This window comes from Somniosus microcephalus, chromosome 4 (assembly GCF_052327205.1).
Source record: "Somniosus microcephalus isolate GS21.2 chromosome 4, FLI_Smic_1.0, whole genome shotgun sequence".
Lineage (NCBI taxonomy): Eukaryota > Metazoa > Chordata > Chondrichthyes > Squaliformes > Somniosidae > Somniosus > Somniosus microcephalus.
In genome coordinates, this window is record NC_140990.1 from 309,564,277 (window position 1) to 309,584,002 (window position 19,726).

The 19,726-nt window shown below is 41.5% G+C and overlaps 1 protein-coding gene across 1 annotated transcript; it reads right to left on the reverse strand.

Annotated features, from left to right (window-relative positions):
• Positions 1 to 835: 835 nt before the first annotated feature.
• Positions 836 to 18,647, reverse strand: LOC147120585 (rho-related GTP-binding protein RhoE). Its single transcript, XM_085986709.1, has 5 exons — positions 18,216 to 18,647; positions 17,788 to 17,875; positions 8,475 to 8,584; positions 4,541 to 4,675; positions 836 to 2,157 (listed from the first exon to the last, which is right to left on the reverse strand). The coding sequence occupies exons 1-5, from the start codon at positions 18,357 to 18,359 to the stop codon at positions 1,906 to 1,908; spliced, it is 729 nt and encodes a 242-aa protein (XP_085842835.1). The 5' UTR covers positions 18,360 to 18,647; the 3' UTR covers positions 836 to 1,905.
• Positions 18,648 to 19,726: the final 1,079 nt, after the last annotated feature.

Sequence of the window (19,726 nt, forward strand, 5' to 3'; positions counted from 1 at the left end):
TGTAAAGCACTTTGGGTTGTGAAAGGCGCTATATAAATGAAAGTCTTTCTTTCGGCATCAGAATCGGAGGAGGCATTTTAACTGCCCGTTGAGGTGGTGGTGTTAAAAATCTCCCTCCTAGGTACTTAGCTTGGCTCAGTTGATAGTACTCTTACCCTCAAGTTAGAAAGTTGCAGATATAAGTCCTTCTCAAATGCAGGAGCTGGTCTTGACACTAGTGGAATACTAAGGAAATGCTGCATTGTCAGAGCCCTCTCTTCCACTGAAGTCCCACATCTAAATCATCAAGTGGATTATCCAGGCAGTAATGGCAAGATGGTAGAGGTTGATATTTTGGCAGGATGAGATCAAATGAGCTCCAAAAGCCTAGAATCATAGAATCTTACAGCATAGAAGGCCATTTGACCCATCGTGCCTGTACCGGCTCTTTCAAAGAGTATTCCAATTAGTCCCACCCCCTTGCTCTTTTCCCATAGCTCTGCAATTTTTAAAAAACTTTTCGTGTATTCAATTCCCTTTTGGAAAAACTTACTTACTCTGCTTCCACCACCCTTTCAGGTAGTGCATTCCAGATCATAACTCAACGTAAAAAAAAATTCCACATCTTGCCTCCGGTTCTTTTGTCAATCACCTTAAATCTGTGTCCTGTGGTTAGAGGCCCTTCTGCCACCGGAAACCGTTTCTCTTATTTACTATATCAAAAGCCTTTGTAATTTTGAACACCATTATCAAATCACCTCTTAACCTTCTCTGCTCTCAGGAGAGCAATCCCAGCTTCTCTAGTCTCTCCACATAACTGCGGCCTAGTTGAGCTAAACCTATCTTATGAGCATAAGTGTTTGTATTACTCAACATATTCTACCTGCATACCAAGAAATAATGTTCAAAGCTGCGATCAACAGAGTTTTTTTTTTTTTTTTTATTTGGCAAAGAAATACGTATTCTTTGTAATAGATCATAAGCTTTAATAAGCTCAGATTAAAAATACAGTTTAGTGATCAGGTACAGAATAGTCTGCTCATTATAAACAGCTTGAATAACTCTAATTGGTGGTTTTTAAACAAAGAATTATTGCAATAATTTACATCAATACTGGATTACAGTTTCCAAGAAAAAATACTATACTTCAATAAATACTGCCAAAACATTAGAATGGACTTACAAACTTCAACATTCAAAAAAAATTGTAAGACGCTCTACAGTTTTTGAAAACATTTTATAATTTAAGTTTACAATACCTAATACAGAGAAGCTTTAGCCAGCCATTATATAATACCACCCTAAAGCATCATGATGCACCAATGATAAAGCATTGTTTAGTGAAGAAACCAACTGTTCAGTGGTGTAGAAACACTGGAATGACCTCATTTTTGCAATGATGATGGACAAAGTGCAACTACAGCGCTCATTATATGTTCAATATTATTTGGACAATATTGCCCCACCACAAGTCCTTATGAATACAGCATCCCCGAAAACTTCCAAGAATGAAGTATAATTGTTATTTTGCTTGCTGGTTTAAATTATTTTTTTTCCTTGCTCGCCCTCCCCCTCCTAACAAGCTCTTGTGCCTTCTATTACTGGTACGAGGCCCTCGCAAGTCTTTGACCTGGCATCCCTTAGGAGTTCCAGGGATTCATAAGATTATCTTTCTCACATATTCCGATGACAGCATCTACACCCAGCTTTTTCAGGCCAAGTCATTCCACTTGCTGAACCCCAAGGTCCCACACATTTAAAAAAAGGTGAAGGATAGCTTTTCAAAGGCTATTTGAGACACGTCGGTATGTAAATGATGCTGTGCACTGCACGTAGTCCTTTCCTTTTTTGTCAAAAAAGCCTTTCATTCCACGTCATTGTAACTTCATCTGACTGTCTCAATCTGTTCCCCCAACCCCACCATCCTCACATCACAGTACAGCTTCGTGCCTTGTCCTTCCGCAAATCGGGAGACACTGTGGATAGTTCGGGTCTGCTGGGCACATGTGAAATCCTTTTTGTGGCTCGCTTTGATTGGTTGCGTTTGACGTTTTTGTTTGGCTTGTTTACGCAAGCCAGCGTAGCCACGTGAAAAATGTCTCTCACGCTGTTCTCTGATGACAACGATGAGCACTCAATATACGTTGCCGCGCCAATCTGCTTGGCCATGTTGGTGCCCTGAAGAGACAACAAATTGTGGATTAAGTGATAGATCGATGGCACGCCCACAAGGACGTCTTTACATTTAAAGCCCAGCTGGAAGCTCAGTGTCCAATTCATTTAGGATCAAAGTGGAATCTTTTTAATAAATCGATACAATAGGTTGTACAGTCAACCTTCTCAATAAAGTGTCTATCAAAAAGCACATTCTACAGTCATTTCATGATGTGGAGTTTTTTTGTTTTGGGTCTATAGAGGGGCAACTGTAAACAGCGAATAATATATAAAAGTGCTATAGTGGGAGGCTATTACGTTAAAGGAAACATTTTCAATATTTCAAGCAGTTGACGTATCCATCAATGCTTATACTCTGAATGAGTGAAGGTCATTCATGCCATCAAGCCCACACTTTCCACAAACCCTCAAGAATTGCCCTACAAACATACATTAGGAATCTTGTAGCAGTACATACTAGGAATGTATAGCTTTGCAACTGTGCATGGAGACCAATAAGAGATTCTGTCCTTGTTCCACCTACCACCCACGCGAGTACAATACTCTTTATATAAAAAGTTCTGATCTATGTTGCAAGGAGAAGATTATGTTTAAGCATTATTGACCATATCACATTAAGCAGGTTTTCAGACATATTTTCAACGTCCCTTATCCATGTGCTACTGCAGTGGAATTTGCTTCTCCCTCCACCACCGCAGCATGTCTATTTGAAGGACATTAGAGTGGAGAGAATTGAATTAACTAGCATCTTTAATTGACCATGGAGGAGCAGTGAAATATTTTTACCCTCGATGAAAATCAAGTTTGGACAGTATATATGCATTTGAACAGAATATTGGGTTTCATTCCCTCTGCTATTTTTAGTGCATCTTATGAATGTGCATAAATTCTTATGTGCACTATTTAATACTATTCATCAAAAAAAAAATGTTTTAATGCTATTTCACTGCATTAAAATAGACCAGAATTTATGCAAATCTGTTAAAATGGCAACCAAAAAAAAATGTAGAGAATTAAATGCCCAGATTAGTTCCATTAAAAATTGTTTTTCTTTTCTGCTATCAATCTTCATCAGTAGCAGACCCGAGATCGCTGACTACGTAAACATTAAACCGATCTAAAAATGAAACTAAGATGCGGTAATGCTGATGAAGCACCACTCTGCAGCTGTGATGTAATGTGTGGCTATAATTTGAAAGCCATCAGGCACGGATGCAGCTGAGCTGCCAAAGGATTGGAATGTTAAAAAAACAATTCAAATGCTGCAGGGCCACCCCTCCTGTTGTTATATTGGGATATTACACTGAATTTAACTGGTACAAAAATACCTGCACAAAAGCAGATGAACTTTACTGTGGTTCAGCTGCTCCACCTCCAATGAGACCCTCTCAGCTAGTTAGTCTGATGCTGGAAGGGGACTGGGGCAGTGTTTCAGTATATACTGCAGCAAGATGCCAGTGTGCATCATAATGCCACTACATACGCTGAACCTGCCTTACTTACTGGGGTAATTGTGGCCATTTCTTCGCCCTACCTACTAACACAGATGTTCGCTAGTAAGCTTAATTATGCAGCTGGGTGAGGTGGGCTGCTCCGAACATCATGGCGTGGCTGGTTATGGTCCCAACCTATGGTCTTCTTAGTGCTGCCATCATGGCTTTATTCAGGTATGTAATTTTATAAATGTACAGGAAACTTTGTGATATCTGGCACCGACGGGACCGAGCTGTTGCCGTCCCATCAAAACTGCCGGACAAACCAGCGCTAATGTTGAAACATACGGAGCTTTTGAACTCCGTATCTGGCAACAAACCCTGTTGCCAACAGCTTCTAAACAGTCGGCCATAACTTGCAAGCGTCTCTGTAGCTCAGCAACAGCTTCAGCGAGACCTTGCAGAGCCTGACTAGTGAAAAAAAAAAGCAACAAAAAGAAAAATAACCCTAACGAAACGGCTCCTGATTTTTGCCGGTGGCTCGAGCATTCCGGACAGTTAACCTCCGGTTAAACCAAAGTTTCTTGTAATGAGCAACTACCCATCTTCAGGGCAGTGTTGCTATGGCCGTGACACCGTGCTTCAGTAGAGCAGTTTATTCAGATTGTTTAATGGGAAACCTGTACATATAAATGTCTTTCTTTTATAGAGATATTTAGATAACGCCCTGAAACTCAAAAGTACCAATGGACATGTGACATTGTGCGCACGAGCTCTCACATGCTCCATGGAACTCCCAGTTTCAAAGAACTGTGTGTGTGCTAGAACCGATGATGCTGGGTTCATTGTTTCTCTTGGGTCAAGTGCAAGCTTGAACGAGAAGCACACCATCGACACTCATTCCTTTGTACCAGCACAATGGCCGTCATTGAGTAATGGAAATCAATACATACCTGATCATAGGACACCGGATTCTGTCGGTGATTGGACAGTTCCACCAAGGTCGTCAGGTCCGTGCGCAGATCAGATTTGCAGCCAACCAACAAGGTCTTTGTGTTCGGGCAGAATTCCTGGATCTCACCTTTCCACTGAAAAGACAGGAAACAAAGATAATGAGGCTTTATATGAAATTAAAGTCCATTTCTTTTCAAAGTCACTGCTTGTGATTGCAGTATGCATTTTAAGAAAAATATTAAATTATGCTTAAATAGCTCTTTGTTTAACAACAGAAGACTACAGGCAGCATGTTAACGCTTAGGATCATATTCTCTAAGCAAAAGTGCGTAAAAAGTAGTTTAATTGTAGAGGATATCAATGGTTTGGCTCAGTGTTGATTACCATAATATAACAATGAATTACTGTACTTTAAACCATTCGAGAAGAAAAGACAAGACTGGCCTGAGTGCCAAGCAGGCCTTGTGGCAAGTCAAATTACGTCAATTTGCATTTAATCATTTACCACAAAACTGGAAACAATGCACAGCTGGATTAATGAACTTTGTGACATTTATAATGTTTAGGGTGCTCGTTACAGATGAGTCACGACTGACTGCTTTTTTTGTCATTGTTACTGCGACTGGAATTGAATTGCAGGAAGCGCACATTTCAAAGCTATGCATTAGTGAGATTTCAACAACGTGTCTTTATATAGCACCTTTAAATTAGGAAAACGGCCCAAGGCGCTCCACAGGAGCGTAATCAGACCAAAATTGACACCGAGCCAAAGAAGGTAGAAGGTGACTAAATGCTTGGTCAACGAGGTAGGTTTTTAAGGAGCATCTTAAAAAGGAGAGATAAAAAGAGGGAATTCTAGAGCTTAGGGCCTAGATGGCTGAAGGCATGGCCGCCAATGGTGAGGCAAAGGCACCAGAGGCGTAAAAGGTAGTTTCGATAGTTGGAGTTAAGTGGTGAAGGGGGATGGAATCATTGGGGAGAGTTCTTGGAGGAGGTTACAGATAGCAAGGGGCAAGGAGGGATTGGAGCACAAGGGTGGGAATTTTTAAAAATCGAGGCGCTGCTGGACTGGAAGCAAATGTAAGTCAGTCAGTGAGCCCAGGGGTGAGCAGGACATGTTGCAAGTTAGGATACAGGCAGAGTTTTGGATGAGCTCAATTTAGAGGGTGGAAGTGGAGAGGCCGGCCAGGAGAGTATTGAGCTAGTTGTGTCTGGCAGTAACAAAAGCATGGAAGTGGGTTTCAGCAGAAGATAAAGCTGAAGCAGGGATAGATATTAGAGGTGGAAGTAGACAGTCTTTGTGATAGAGGGTCAGAAGCTCAGCTCCGGGTCAAATAGGACGCAGAGGTTGCAAATAGTCTGGTTCAGCCTGAGACAGTGGCCGTGGAAGGGGATGGAATAAGGAAATTCCAAGTATAAAAATACAAGTGTCACGATTATACATCAGTGATTAAACAAGAAATGGTTCCTATTAATATGATCCAAATGTGATGCCCTAACACAAATGACCAGCGTTCATGATCGGAATTGTAAATTAAATCCAGTGAATTAGCTATTGGGTTAGTATTTTCCACACTGCAATTGGACAGTTTACCAAAAAGAAGGGAGTTTAAAACAATCACTAGGTGGTTGAAATTCCTCAGTGTGCCATTTTTACGTCACTGGTGGATAGGCTGCCGTTAAATTCCTGAAGGTACTATTCTACCAAAGTAACGGGTCGCCGGGTTAAAACAGTGCACACAGGAACTTCGCTCAACCCGGTCGAGCTCCAGCTGGGATAGCATGGTAATAAACAAACACGAGTTGTGTTACTTGCTGCCTGTATGCATCAATCTAAAAACACAAGATACTGCTTTTTGTCATATACATGAAATGTGATCATGTTGGTAGAAAACAGTCTCGCATCAAGACTTTCACTTGAAGGGCAGGTGAAAGACCAAAAGGAAAAAAAAACTCAAAATGTTTGTTTTTAGTTTCTGTGCCATTTGGATTGGTAAACGAACAAATGGCACGTGGGAGGGGAGTGGAGGCTGCAGGTCACCCTGTGAGAACAGAACATTTTGAATTCTATTTAGAGCTGTTCAAAGATAGAACAGTTCTGAACAGTAACAGCATGTACAACAGCTTCTGAAAACATGTGCAGAACAGACCGTACCATCGAGAGGCAGCAGGTCACCAGCCACTCTTTTACAAAGGGAGAAGGCTGTTAAAACATCATACTTTCTACCTTTTTTGGCCTTTAATCCCTTGTGATTGTGGGGGGGGGGGGGGGGGGGGGCGGAAGGAATTACCCAATGTCTGATTATAGAAATTCATTTCTGTAGAATTTATTTTCCATCTCTGACAAAATTATTCCAAATTACTGGGAACATTGCACAGCAAATCACAATTGAAAGTCAGAGAAAGTAAGTTGAGAGCCACAGGATTTTAACAACGCTTGAAAATGTGGGCCAGCTGCCCCTCAATCCTGATGTTAGATGTCCTGCAGGATGTGACTTAAATAAAAACAGAACATGCTGGAGAAACTCAGCAGGTCAGGCAGCATCTGACGAAAGGTCATCGACCTGAAATATTAACTCTGTTTCTCTCTTCACAGATGCTGCCTGACCTGCTGACTTTCTCCAGCATTTTCTGTTTTTATTTGAGATTTCCAGCATCTGCGGTATTTTCTTTTTGTATTAGGGTGACTAACAAATACCTCCCTCGCGCAACTTTCCCTGTGCAGTCATGCTAAGGACTGGCAGGCAGACATGGCACAGCATGCACGGCTTTGCTTATCTATTTGGAGTCTTCCCGGTGACTCAGACACTGAGCTCATGCGGCAATGAGTCAAAATTCACAGCTGTACTCCAGACTGCAAACAAACGCGAGCCCCTCCAGCAGCAAGAATTCAAAGCAATGTACACAAAGCTATTCTTCGAAGGTTTATTAAAAGAAGGTACAGCTGCCTTCTTACCACAATAACCTGAACAGAAGGTTGTTGTGTTTGCAGTGATGTTTGCTGCAGTTAAATTTAATCTAGGTTACTGGAAGAAAGCAGATTGTAGATTCATTGATTTTTGCTTGCATCCACTTTAGTTTGTTATCCCTCTTGATTTCATTTTAAAAAGGGCAGTTGACAGCTTGCGATGGACTGCATGGAGATTGTAATAGGATACTGAAACAGATTCATAAATGTAGAATACAAGAGTCAAAACCCATCAACACCAGCACCTAAATTGTTAAAGCAGGCAAGCAAGAAAATGCCTTTGGGCACAGTATTCATTGTGAAGAATTCTAGCATACTCAAATGCATGCATCTTCCTTCAGAACTCTTAATATTTCTTATTCCACTGCTTTATGCTTCCAAACGATTATTTGATAGCTTCAAGGCAGACACTGTTGTGTTGAAAGTTCCACTCCAATTATGTCAGCACGTTCCACGGTGGCGAACTTCATTTCCGGGGAGTGCCAGCCACACAATCTATGACTTCATGGGAACAGGCAAGTCAGGATGTCAGTGCAGAAATTATACAGCAAGGACTTCCTTTGGTGAATGCATTTGTTTCAGCTTCAAAAAAGGCAGTACTATATGTTCTCTACATGCTTTCAGAAACTGTTTGACTTGCCAGTACAATATCCAATAAACAATGCCAAGTAGGATTCAAAAAAGGTGGGTTTTCACTGTAAACATAGCAGGACTAATTTGCTGAACAAAAGTAAGGAGAAAACAAAATGGTCAACCGAGTGTTTTTCAAGTGAAGGTGGTTGAGGTGTTCCGCTCTGGGCTATAACTCCACTTAGGAAACAGTAGTGAGAGTTTGGTTCCTCTACACTTTATGACAACTACATTATGGGATAAAACAATGCCCCTTTCTGCCAATTAATTTCTCACTCTAATCACAATTAAACATTGCGTGTGTTAAAAAGAAATAGGCTTTTTGGTGCACCTACCTTCTTAAGCACACTGTCAAGGGTCTCCGGGCGACTTATATCGAAACAAATCAAAACAGCATCAGAATCTGGGTAGGAAAGCGGTCGGACATTATCGTAGTAGGGAGATCCTGGACAGAAAACAAACCCAAACTGTTAGTGGTACAACATTCTTTGCGCAAAGCACATACATTAAACTGCAGCATAACAAGCAAAGTCTCATCTGCCCCAATCTGGCATTCTTCAGTTGAACACCCCTTAAATATGAAACCGTAGAATTCCCCTGGTAGCTCATTTCAGGCACAGCATTTAAAAAAAAAACATGCAGACAGCTCAGGGGAAGAATGTAATTTGGATCCTCAAGGCTGGCAAGACAGAAACTGTTAACACTCATTACCGTAAAACAGATATGTCAAAAAAATAAATGCATTAGTTAAACACCAGAGAGTCTTCAGTATATTTAATCGGCATATGTTCAAATACACTAATGACAGCCCTTCAAATTCATGCCACTTGAATGACAACTCCAGTGTTATGGCACTAAAATACAAATAAAGAAGTACTTGCATTTATATAGCGCCTTATACACATCTTCACGAGCTTCCAAAGCATATCACAGCCAATGAAGTACTTTTGAAATATTAGAGTTGCTAACCCTCCCGGATTGCCCGGGAGACTCCTTGGAATGGGGCATGAATCACCCAGGCATTGCTGCTAGCAGCCCGGAAGAACTGTGGCCTAAACTCACCGTAGCAGTGGCCCATCCCCGCACTCTGACGTCAACAGCTGCTGCCATGGAGAAGCCTCCAGCTTGGTGACAGTCACCTCTCCCTCTTCCCCCTCCCCCCATACCTTTAGTTTTCCCTCATTCCCCACCTCCTGATTCTTGGAGCTTCTTGCACAACAGCTGCCGGCAGGAAACCACGAGCAAAGATACTTAACTACAGGGACCTAACCTTTATAAAGGTAAATGCAGTAATGTTTGCAGACATCACACGTGGCCAGATATCACGTGATCAAACCTCCAGGAATACCGCCAACCAGAGTTGACAAGCTAGTTGCAATGTAGACAAACATGGCAGCCAATTTCTGCACAGCATGATCTGACAAACAATAATGAGATAATCAGATCATCTGTTTTAGTGATGTTGTCCGGTGGATACACGTTGACCAGGACACCAGACGATCTCCCTTGCTCTTCATTGGATAGCACAATTTACATCCATCTGAGCTGGCAGGGAAGGCCTCATCTATACCTTTGTTACCTCTAGACTTGACTATTCCAATGCTCTCCTGGCCAGCCTCCCATCTTCCATAAACTTGAGCCCATTCAAAACTCTGCTGTCCATATCCTAACTCGCACCATGTCCCATTCACCCATCGCCCCGGTGCTTTCTGGCCTACATTGGCTCTTGATCCGACAACACGTCAATTTTAAAATTCTCATCCTGGTTTTCAAATTCCTCCATGGCCTAACCCCTCCCTATCTCTAACTTCCTCCAGCCCTACAACCCGCAGCGATCTCGATGCTCCTACAATTCTGGCCTCGAGCACATCCCCGATTTTAATCGTTCCACCATTGGTGGCCGTGCGTTCAGCAGTCTAGGCCCAGAGCTCTAGAATTCCCTCCGTAAACTTCTCCAGTTCTCTCTCCTCCTTAAAACACACCTCTCGCTTGTCCTAATATCTCGTGTCTTGGTGTCAAAATGTTTGATAACACTCCTGTGAAGCACCTTGGGATGTTTTACTATGTTAAAGACGTGATGTTAAAGGCACTACATAAATGAGAGTTGGTTATTGGTATAACATCTCTTTCTTCACCTCCGACAGTGTTAACATTCCCTCAGTACTGCACTGAAGTGTCAACCTAGATTGTGTGAAGTCTCTGGAGTAGGTTTGACTTAGAGGAAAGAGTGCTACCACAGAGTCTTTATTAGGCAAAAATGGCTAAAAATAAAGTACTCTGTAGTAACTAAAATGAGAAAATCACATTCAAGTACATATATTTGTTACAATTAATAGCTGGATATGTTTTTCCCCTCCCCAAAAAATGGACAATATAATAAAGATGGTTTTCCCTTGCTTTAGGTACTGTACAAACAACCAGAGTGACCTTATAGAACAGAATGGCCTTCTACTGTAAAGAGTCCATTCCAATTGTAATTTGCAGCAACGTGTTCATTACATCAGGTCTGATGAGTAATGAGTGAGAAGGAGGCACTGCAAAGCCTGGCAGCCTAAGAAACTGGATTAAAACAGGTTCATGGGCCGTAGTCTTGCTGGCAACCCTCCCAGGATCCACTGATTTGCAGCTAGCATAACCCAGCGCCCATACAGCCACTTATAGCACAGAATGGCCTACTGAAGAGTCCATTCTAATTGTAGTTTGCCACATATCTGATAATGAATTATTTTTACTAGAATTAATTTTGAAAATTGGTTCCATTAACCACTGCCTTTATTCCTATTAAACCAATAATTTCAGCTCCCAATTTTGTGGATATCTTGTAAACACTGCATGAAATCTGTGCCTGGATGGTCAAAACTGCACTATTTCATAATATGGCTGAGCACATTTTAACCTGCGCCCAATAAAGTTATTACATTAAATTTATAACAGGAATTGACTCTAGTATCACCATTGCCATTTGTCGAAGGACTGGGCGTGGGCGAAGAATGAAAGATTAAAATCACAAGTGAAGTCAAGCTCTGAAAGGCTAGCATTAGCCATTGAATGCAGAATGATCACTTCAGCACAAAGGATCGGCTTAGTGCATTGGGCTTAGAAACCACATTAAAATGAGAGGCAAGTTATTAGCTGCTGACAGGAGTGTCTGACTGCTCTGTCTTTCCATTTTACAGGATTTTCCATTTGCTTCCTGACAAATAACACTGCTCTCTACACTGTAGCTTAGAATTGTAACATCCATCAATCAAACCAACTGGACTCAGGATCTGACGCATGCAGTGGTAGAGTCCTCATTCAGTTGGCGAGTCAGTCTAGCTCAATGGATTGGTTCAATTATTTTATTTATTACTTTTAAAATTCAGTCTCATCTTCCCAATCTTACCAAATGCTTAACTTTCCTGTAGTCTTCAGTGGATTAGTGGCAAGTCTTTAGTGCTGTCTGACTGGCCTGTTCAGAATGGGGCTTCTGTTGTATTGTGTATTGTCACTGGTATATGGGAGCATGAGCAAAGAAAGAGCCACATTCCGGAGTTCAGAATGCCATGGGAACTAAACAGGCACGGACCACAAAAATCTCCTTCTACACTCGAGTGGAATTTGGCAAGTGTTCAGATCACTCAAATAAAAACAGAGTACCACTGATCTGGAATCTCAGAATCCAGCTCAATATCCATTTTTAAGGGAACGAGCATTACAACATACTATTGAGAGGTCAGTACCAGTGGGCATTCCAGAGTTCCACCCAGATCATACAATTCTTGCAGCTACTCTTAACCACTTTAAATTGGCTCCCCTCTTACAACACTAATATGGTTTTAGTTCAGATTACCAACCAGTCCCGATACACAGATCTGGGTGAGCACTCCGGTATCAACCACCTGCATTAGAACTAAAGGGAGATCCTATACTTAACATTTTCTTTAAAAAAAAAAAAAATCACAATTTTAAAAGAGTGGGCAATACATGATCTAGAGACACAGATCTCATTTCACATATTCTGCACTCTCATGCAATACTTACATTTAAACACTGAACTAGATAGGATAATGCATTTCACAGACCATCTTTATAATTCAGTAATTAATTCAATCCTTCCAGCTGCATATACGGCACAATTAGAATTCCCCCAGTGAACCAAAAGCTAATTTACTTTGAAGCTTCACAGATGTTCCCGTGTGAAATTAAACAATACAATGAAAATATTGCCTGATCTCTCATACTGATCACCTGAGAATAACATTTAACACGGTTGCACATGGCTGCTGGAAGTGCTTTTAGTGAGGAAATAAAGTGGGGGACTCAATAATCCACTAATACTTTATAATCTCTCACTGCGTCTTTTGTCACCATCGAGCTTCAAGCTAAACTCTTGCAGTCGGATGAAGGGGCATGGGTGAGGTTCAAACTAGTGAAAGGCAATATATCTGCAGCTGCAAGGAAGCGACTGGGTTGTGTTTAATCAAGTTACAGGTCTGAAGGAACTGAACAACATTTATGCAGTTGTTAAAGCTAAGCTGGGGAGGGGGATGAAAAAATTCACTGAAGATCAAAAGAGGAATCATGATGTGAGATACTCTTTGTGTAAACATGGCAACACAATGCAGTGCAGCAGTTCAGTTCTGTAATATGTTGTAGCATAATTGGAAGCTTAAGGTTCATCACACCTGGTAATTCTACAAGGACTTCAGTGAAAATTGTTCAAAAAAATCTCCTCCCCCACACATCTTAAAACACGAGAAGCACTAGTTAGATACTGACTCGTGAACCATCAAGTATCAATTATGCCTAGAAAATAGCTAAGCAATGACGAGTTGGTGAGGAAAACCGAATATAAAATTTATAGATGGGCATTTTGAAATTTCACTAACTGTACATGTGTGTGTGCACATGTGTGGATGTGCAATGCTTTAAACTCCACAGCCTAGCAGCCCACACAGGCTGGGCTATCAATAAATATCTTCAGTCCAAGATTAGAGCGCCACACTGAAATAGGACCATACCATGTCACTGGGGGCTTACTGTCCATAATAGAACTGAATGTCTTCAATAGAACTGAATTCAACTTCATATCTGGCCTGAGCTTCAGTTGTAACATGAAATTCATGCTAGTATACTGATACAACAATCTCATCTCAACTTTTGCAGGAAAATCCATTGGTGTATGGGTGCTATTTGATAACCAGCCTCAGTCATGAACCCAATGTGGCTAGTCAACAATGCACAAGCCTTCCACAACCAATTCATTCAACCTGGTTTGAATGAAATGCTGTCAGTACAGCAGCTATAGTTCAAGGGAGGCAAATAAGCCCAAGAATCTGCTCCCTATGGAAAACCATGAACCAATATTGATGAACAGGGTGGCATAGTGGTTAGCACTGTTGCCTCACAGCGCCAGGGACCCGGGTTCGAATCCGGCCTCGGGTGACTGTGTGTGGAGTTTGCACATTCTCCCAGTGTTTGCGTGGGTTTTCTCCGGGTGCTCCAGTTTCCTCCCACAGTCCAATGATGTGCGGGTTAGGTTGATTGGCTATGATAAATTGACCCTTAGTGTTAGGGGGATTAAATACGTGGGGTTATGGGGATAGGGTGGGATATGTGTTGGTGTAGGGGTTACAGGGATCGGGTGGGATATGTGTCGGTGCAGGCTCAATGGGCCGAAATGGCCTCTATCTGCACTGCGGGGTTTCTGTGACAGCTATAAACTATCAAGTATTTAAGGTTTCCAAACTACCTTGAGCTATCATGCAGGCATTATGCACATTATTTTACTGTAATCCATTTACAAAGGGACATGAAAACATTAATTCAAGCAGTTAAAATTAAAAAGTCTGATGCTATACACACTGGCTAATTACTACAGGGTATTGAAGATCAAAGAATCTTCAGCAGACCCCATTGTCTACAGAGCAGTCACCCCATTCAAGATAAGATCGGATATGGATCATGTGTTCTTCAACTATCTTCTTGTAGAGGACTGGATAAGAGAATATTGATTTGGGTCACCATTTCATTGATCATTTATCTTGTCTTAACTAGGCCCAAACAACTGCACTCTGTCTGCAAGATAAGTTTATCTTCACAATGCACAGAATCTCAGAACTTCTGTCCCAAAGGTAATTAGCTGCTGCCAACAAACTGAATGCCCTTCGTACTTACAATGTACTGCACCAGGCCGATAGAGTTCTAAATGTAAATACCAATTCTTGCTGTAGTACCAATATCAAGGCGGCTATGCATAAGGCTATTACTTATTTTCAATCATCTGGCCAAAGTCTTATTTCTAAAACCATCACTACATTTTCCAATAACATTACACACACAAACAAAAAAAGGACAAACCATTTGGGTTGCTAGATAAGCTTCGTATGTTTTGCAATATCATCCTGACACTCTTCAGTATGACTAACATGCACCACTCCACACACATACACCATTTGAAATCTTAGGGACATTCATAGAGAATTTCACTATAGTTTCCAGGAGTAAAAAAGTTAACCATGTGCTCCAAGATTCAAGTATTGCTAGTAAATCTTTCATCAACTGTATACTTTTTCAGCAATAAAGTGGTAACGCAATGCTTGCAAAGTGTGGCACCTTATCTGTAAGAAATAGTGAGATCAGTTCCTTAAAGGCTGTAAGCAAGAATAGCTCAAGAATCTTGTAATGGAATCATCTATATTGTCAATTTGTGCGCAATCCAATTAGAAATCTTTTGTTTCACCCACTGACCAGAGACATTAAACTGTCCCAAGTATTTGAGACTCAAGAGACTGTTGTACCTTGGGTTGCCATTAGGTTAAGACTTTTTAAACAAATATAATTTAATTAAGAGCATAACTGCAATGCAGAGGAGGATATTTTCCAGCTATGAATCATAATCCAGATGTATTTGCATGAAAAAAAGTCCATTTAGAAAGGACAGAATAATATGATCACTGCTGGACCTCTGAAATGTAGTGGTACAGCTTCTGATTAACAACCAATCCATTGTCAGTGTTCATGTGAAATTGAGAAGCAGGGATGCTGAAATCTCACGATTCTGGACATTCTAGTCTCATGGTAAAGCCATTGCTCTGGTATTAGAAAGCCTTAAGCAAGTGCGCTAAAAATAACCACCTAAGGTTTCAAAAGCTGTTTGAAAGCTTTTGTCTTGCTTCAGTAGGGAATGCTTACTGTGTTTTGAATGACACTGCTAGTTTAATGGAGCAGCACATTTAAGAGGGACAAGTAATTAGCTGGCCCATGATGGCCAGCGCTGTGACCCACAGAGGATTCAGCCAAAAATCAGGTTAGTAGCGAGAGAATTTAGCCAATTATGGACTAAATAAAATTATCTGGCGGAACTCCGTGCAGTTGAAGGATACCCAAGTCATTGATATTCCCAGCACATCACTCCTCAAAGAAAACTAACACTTTGATGAGGCTATTATATAATTAGCTTTAAACCAGTAGAACGGCATTTTAAATCCACCCCATATTTTAATATGTGTTCCAATATTTTCAAAATATTGGAAAATAAATTCTAAGCAAACACTCAATTTAACATTTTAATTCAGTCCATTTCTTCATTTTATTCTAAAATTCAAAATGCTAAGTGCTTTAAGTTGCAAGTCTCCAGGGTGCCCCATTATTGTAAGACATTAGCCAAATGTCTTTCTGAACTCTCTCTACAGTTAATTGCTAGATACTTTTTAATTAAATGGAAACAGATATGTAGTTGCCAATTTAGTTACACCTAACTTACCAAAGAGACTGTTCGAAGAAGTCAATCACAGATTTAATCATAGGAGTTTGAAGCGGTCTGCCCTTTAAATATAATTTATTACTAGTCTGAATTTCAATACCCAATATTAATAGGCATATTTTAAAAAGTAGTATCACTTTATACAGAAGAAATCCAGTGCAATGGGTTCACACAGTGGGAGTCTTAAGAAAAAATGTTGGGGGGCGGGGGGGGGGAGGCAAAGAGGAAAATCAGAAATCTTATCCCCTCTTAATGAACGAATTGTATTGTTTACAATGTTGCTGGTGTCTTTGGAATAGTGTCGAGTAAATACGATTTCTGGAGTTATCAAACATCTCTTATGTGGGGCCTCATTCTCTGGAGAGGAGAGAAAGAAAGTACACAATGACAACTGATTTATATAGGAGGAGATATTGTCCTCTCGCTGCCTCTGCTGGTAAAGAGACTGATTTACGCTCCGGACAGTCTTTATGGCTTGTCAACGCAATTCCTGAAATACCAGTCTGGAAAGAAAAAATTCCAGCACTGTTAGCTCACATACATGGAAACCATTTGAAGAATGACCAAGCCTCTGCAAGCAATCAAACTCCCTTGATGGAGCAATCGGGGCAGTTATCTCAGCTCCTCGGCCACCTTCCAGTCCTTGACGTGCCTTTAAACACAGTACTTTAATGCTTGCACATGCTGTCTTTTAAAGACACCGGTTTCTACCAAACCGCAAGCTGAGGACTTTGGACCATCCTATCGATGTCGATTCCAACTCTCTTCTAAAATGTTATAACAATTATTGCATGAAACGCACCTACCCGGGTATTCACGGTCATGTTAAGCAAGTGCTTACAAGAAGCTCCAACAAATACAATACGGTGTAAACGGACAGTCACTGACTTCAGTGATTTGAGATGCAATTAAATCCATCAGTAAGCGTGTTCATGTTTACATTTAAGAACACGACATCAAAATGTCTTTATATAAACATTTAAGTCCCTTAACGAAATCTCCAGGGTATTAAGGGGCATTTCTCCCAATTTAACCCACCCCTCTCGCCGTGTTGAGCGAAGTTAGATCGCCTTTAAATAAATACTTTGTGGTTGAACCAGAGATCCTCCTTCGCCGAAACGAATCGAGAGAATCTCCTGACTTCACATTCCCCGGTTCCAATCCTTTGATCGGAAAACCTTAAGGCAACGGCAGTGGGATAACGCTCGGAACATCCGATTTCTCGGTGTGGTGTACTTTATTTTTTAAAAAAACACAATTCTCGCTTGTAAACCAGTAATAAAGCCTGGGTCTATCTGCCTGCCCACTGACCTGGACTGCCCAGGGACACTGGTGCAATTACCCGCGCCGTCCTTTAGCGGAATAAACCAGCCCGTGTCCATTCCCAAACTATGCACTAAAACCAGCCTCATTGGAGATAAATATATTCTTGCCGAGAGCGCGTCCTTGGCCACTGGGACTTAAAATGTACTTGGAATGTCATCGGTCTCCTAAACCCCGATCTCAACCAGAAGAACCGTACTAAAAAAAAAACTGGGTTTTTTGGCAGCCCTGCCTCCGATCTATCTTTTCTTTCCAGTTTTGAAGAAGGGTTCGACCCGAAACGTCAACTCAAATTTCTCTCCACAGATGTTGCCTGACCTGCTGAGTTTTTCTAGCATTTTCTGTTGTTATACTGGTTTCTTAAGCTAGTAGGTCGGCGTGTTACTGAGCTGATCCCCCAAGTTTCTGCCGGTCAAGTAACGCAGCTTATTCGACAGAGGGGTTCCAGATGCTCGGTACAGCGCCTAACATTCCTGGAGCTCTCGTCATCCGCCGCACAATGCGAACTCCGGGAGAGGAAGGGGGGAAATAAAGATTTTTTTTTTTTTTTTAAATCCAAGAGCTGGGATGTTTCTTACCTGAAGTATCCCAGAGACTCAGTTCTATCCTTTGTGTTTCAATTTCAAAGCTGGCTGTGTAATTTTCGAAGACGGTGGGCACATAGCTCTAAACACAAAGAACCAGAGCGATTTTGAAGTACAGATTTTTTTTTTTTAAAACAAGGAAAACAGTCCAAGAAGCAGAAAGTGCTAAAAACAAGCGTGCATGTAACAATTACACAGCCGCTGTCAAAAGATTAAGTCGTCATTAAAAAGCTGCAGTTAAATCATTTAAAACGAATACCAGTTACATGAAAGTAGATTAACAGCACCTGCTAGTAAATGTTAAAAACACAATAACATGACAAAAAGGTGCGTAGGATCCTCATTTATTATAATCATAACTGGAAAGAGCAATAATAATATCACACACACAATCATTAAGTAAATCAGATCCGGTAGCATACCTCTGGGAAACAATCCTTGGCAAAAACGTGCAGCAAAGCGGTTTTTCCACATTGGCTATCTCCCACCACAACTATTTTGCATTTCACGGTTTGATTATCCATCGCGTTTTTATTAAGCTTCTGGCTTGGCCTTCTTTCCTTCATTGACGTGAATTTGGAGGGAGGTTAAAAAAATATATAAAACTTCGCTGGGTTGAAAATGTTAACAGCAAACAGAAATAATCGCCGGTGGGAAAAGTAGAAGGCGAGGTGCGGAACGCCGACTTCTTCCCTAAAAAAGGAGAGCCTTGGATCTGTCTTGCGCCCTTCCTTCCTTCCTTCCCTGCCTAGCTAGCACTGCAAACTGCCCACAACTGTTTCTGCTTAGGGTTTGCGCACCTCCTAATATAACATCGCGCTGTCACCAGTGACGGGGGAACAATTTGCTCCACGCCTTCTCCATATATGGACCATGGGTGGCTTTGGAACAGCCGAGTGTTCCTAGTGCACAGGGGAGGGGAGGGGAGGGGCGGCCGCTGGTGCTTGTCGTCCGCAGGCGCTGATTGGCTGCCGGCTCAGCCTATTGAGAATGTGGCCGCGGCCCCCGGTGTTGCCGTTTACGCCCCTTCCAAGTGTCGATTGGCTACTGGCTGAGCGGGACCCGAGCCGTTGCGGATCGCCATTGGCTGTTCTGGCTTGTCAAATCACGCCAGCCGGGGGTTCGGCGTGAGTCGTCACTCCTCCGCCACGCGACGCAGACCAGTGTTTTTCGGGAATAAAAAAACAGAAAATGTTGGAAATACTCAGCAGGTCATTTCATTTATCTTTCCTCTGCACTTTCCACAATAATGGTGCACCAGGACTCGCCGTAGACACGCACATGCACCGGTAACACAAAAAGTGTCACGATTGCGTGCAATTTAAATGTGGCAATTGCCAAATTTAGTCCCGTTGTTCCGACCGAGGCAGATATGCCTTGTGGTGACTATAGTTTCATGTGATAATTTTTATATTAAAAAAGGTATTACCACTCACTCCATAGATTTTCTTTCCTCCTTGCAGAGATTAAATGGTCCTGCTTCGGATAAACTCGGAGCATGTGTTTAATATCACACTTGGCCCGATATGGATACAGGCTATGCAGAATATTGGAGCAGATGGGCGCACCATTATTGTGGAAAGTGCAGAGAACTCCCTCGGAAGATGGTGCACCGAATCAGGATTGTAATGTTTCGTATCTTCGAAAAGGTGTTGCATATGTAATTTTGCTCTTAACCTTAGTTAAGTACAGACTGCTCGTACGCAATTCTTTGCAGCAGAATACGGAGACTTAAATTACTCATTTACTCCTAATAATGCTACTTGCAATACATTTTGGATCGTTAAGACACAGCTTTATAAATCAATCTAATCGCTTGGTTGTGCCCTGTTTCCTTGACGCGGGAGGTAGTGAGGGATTTAGAAGGAAATAATAGAAAATCTGAAAATTAAAAGGAAATTAGAAAATGATGGGAATACACAGCAGATCCCTC

What these genes read in the sequence shown, in the direction of transcription:
- LOC147120585 (XM_085986709.1), bottom strand. Translation starts at nt 18,359, where the DNA reads ATGAAGGAAAGAAGGCCAAGCCAGAAGCTTAATAAAAACGCGATGGAT. An exon ending in CCAAGGATTGTTTCCCAGAG is followed by an intron (nt 17,876 to 18,215) that starts GTATGCTACCGG and finishes CTTTGTGTTTAG; the next exon opens with AGCTATGTGCCCACCGTCTT. An exon ending in ATCCGGTGTCCTATGATCAG is followed by an intron (nt 2,158 to 4,540) that starts GTATGTATTGAT and finishes TTGTCTCTTCAG; the next exon opens with GGCACCAACATGGCCAAGCA.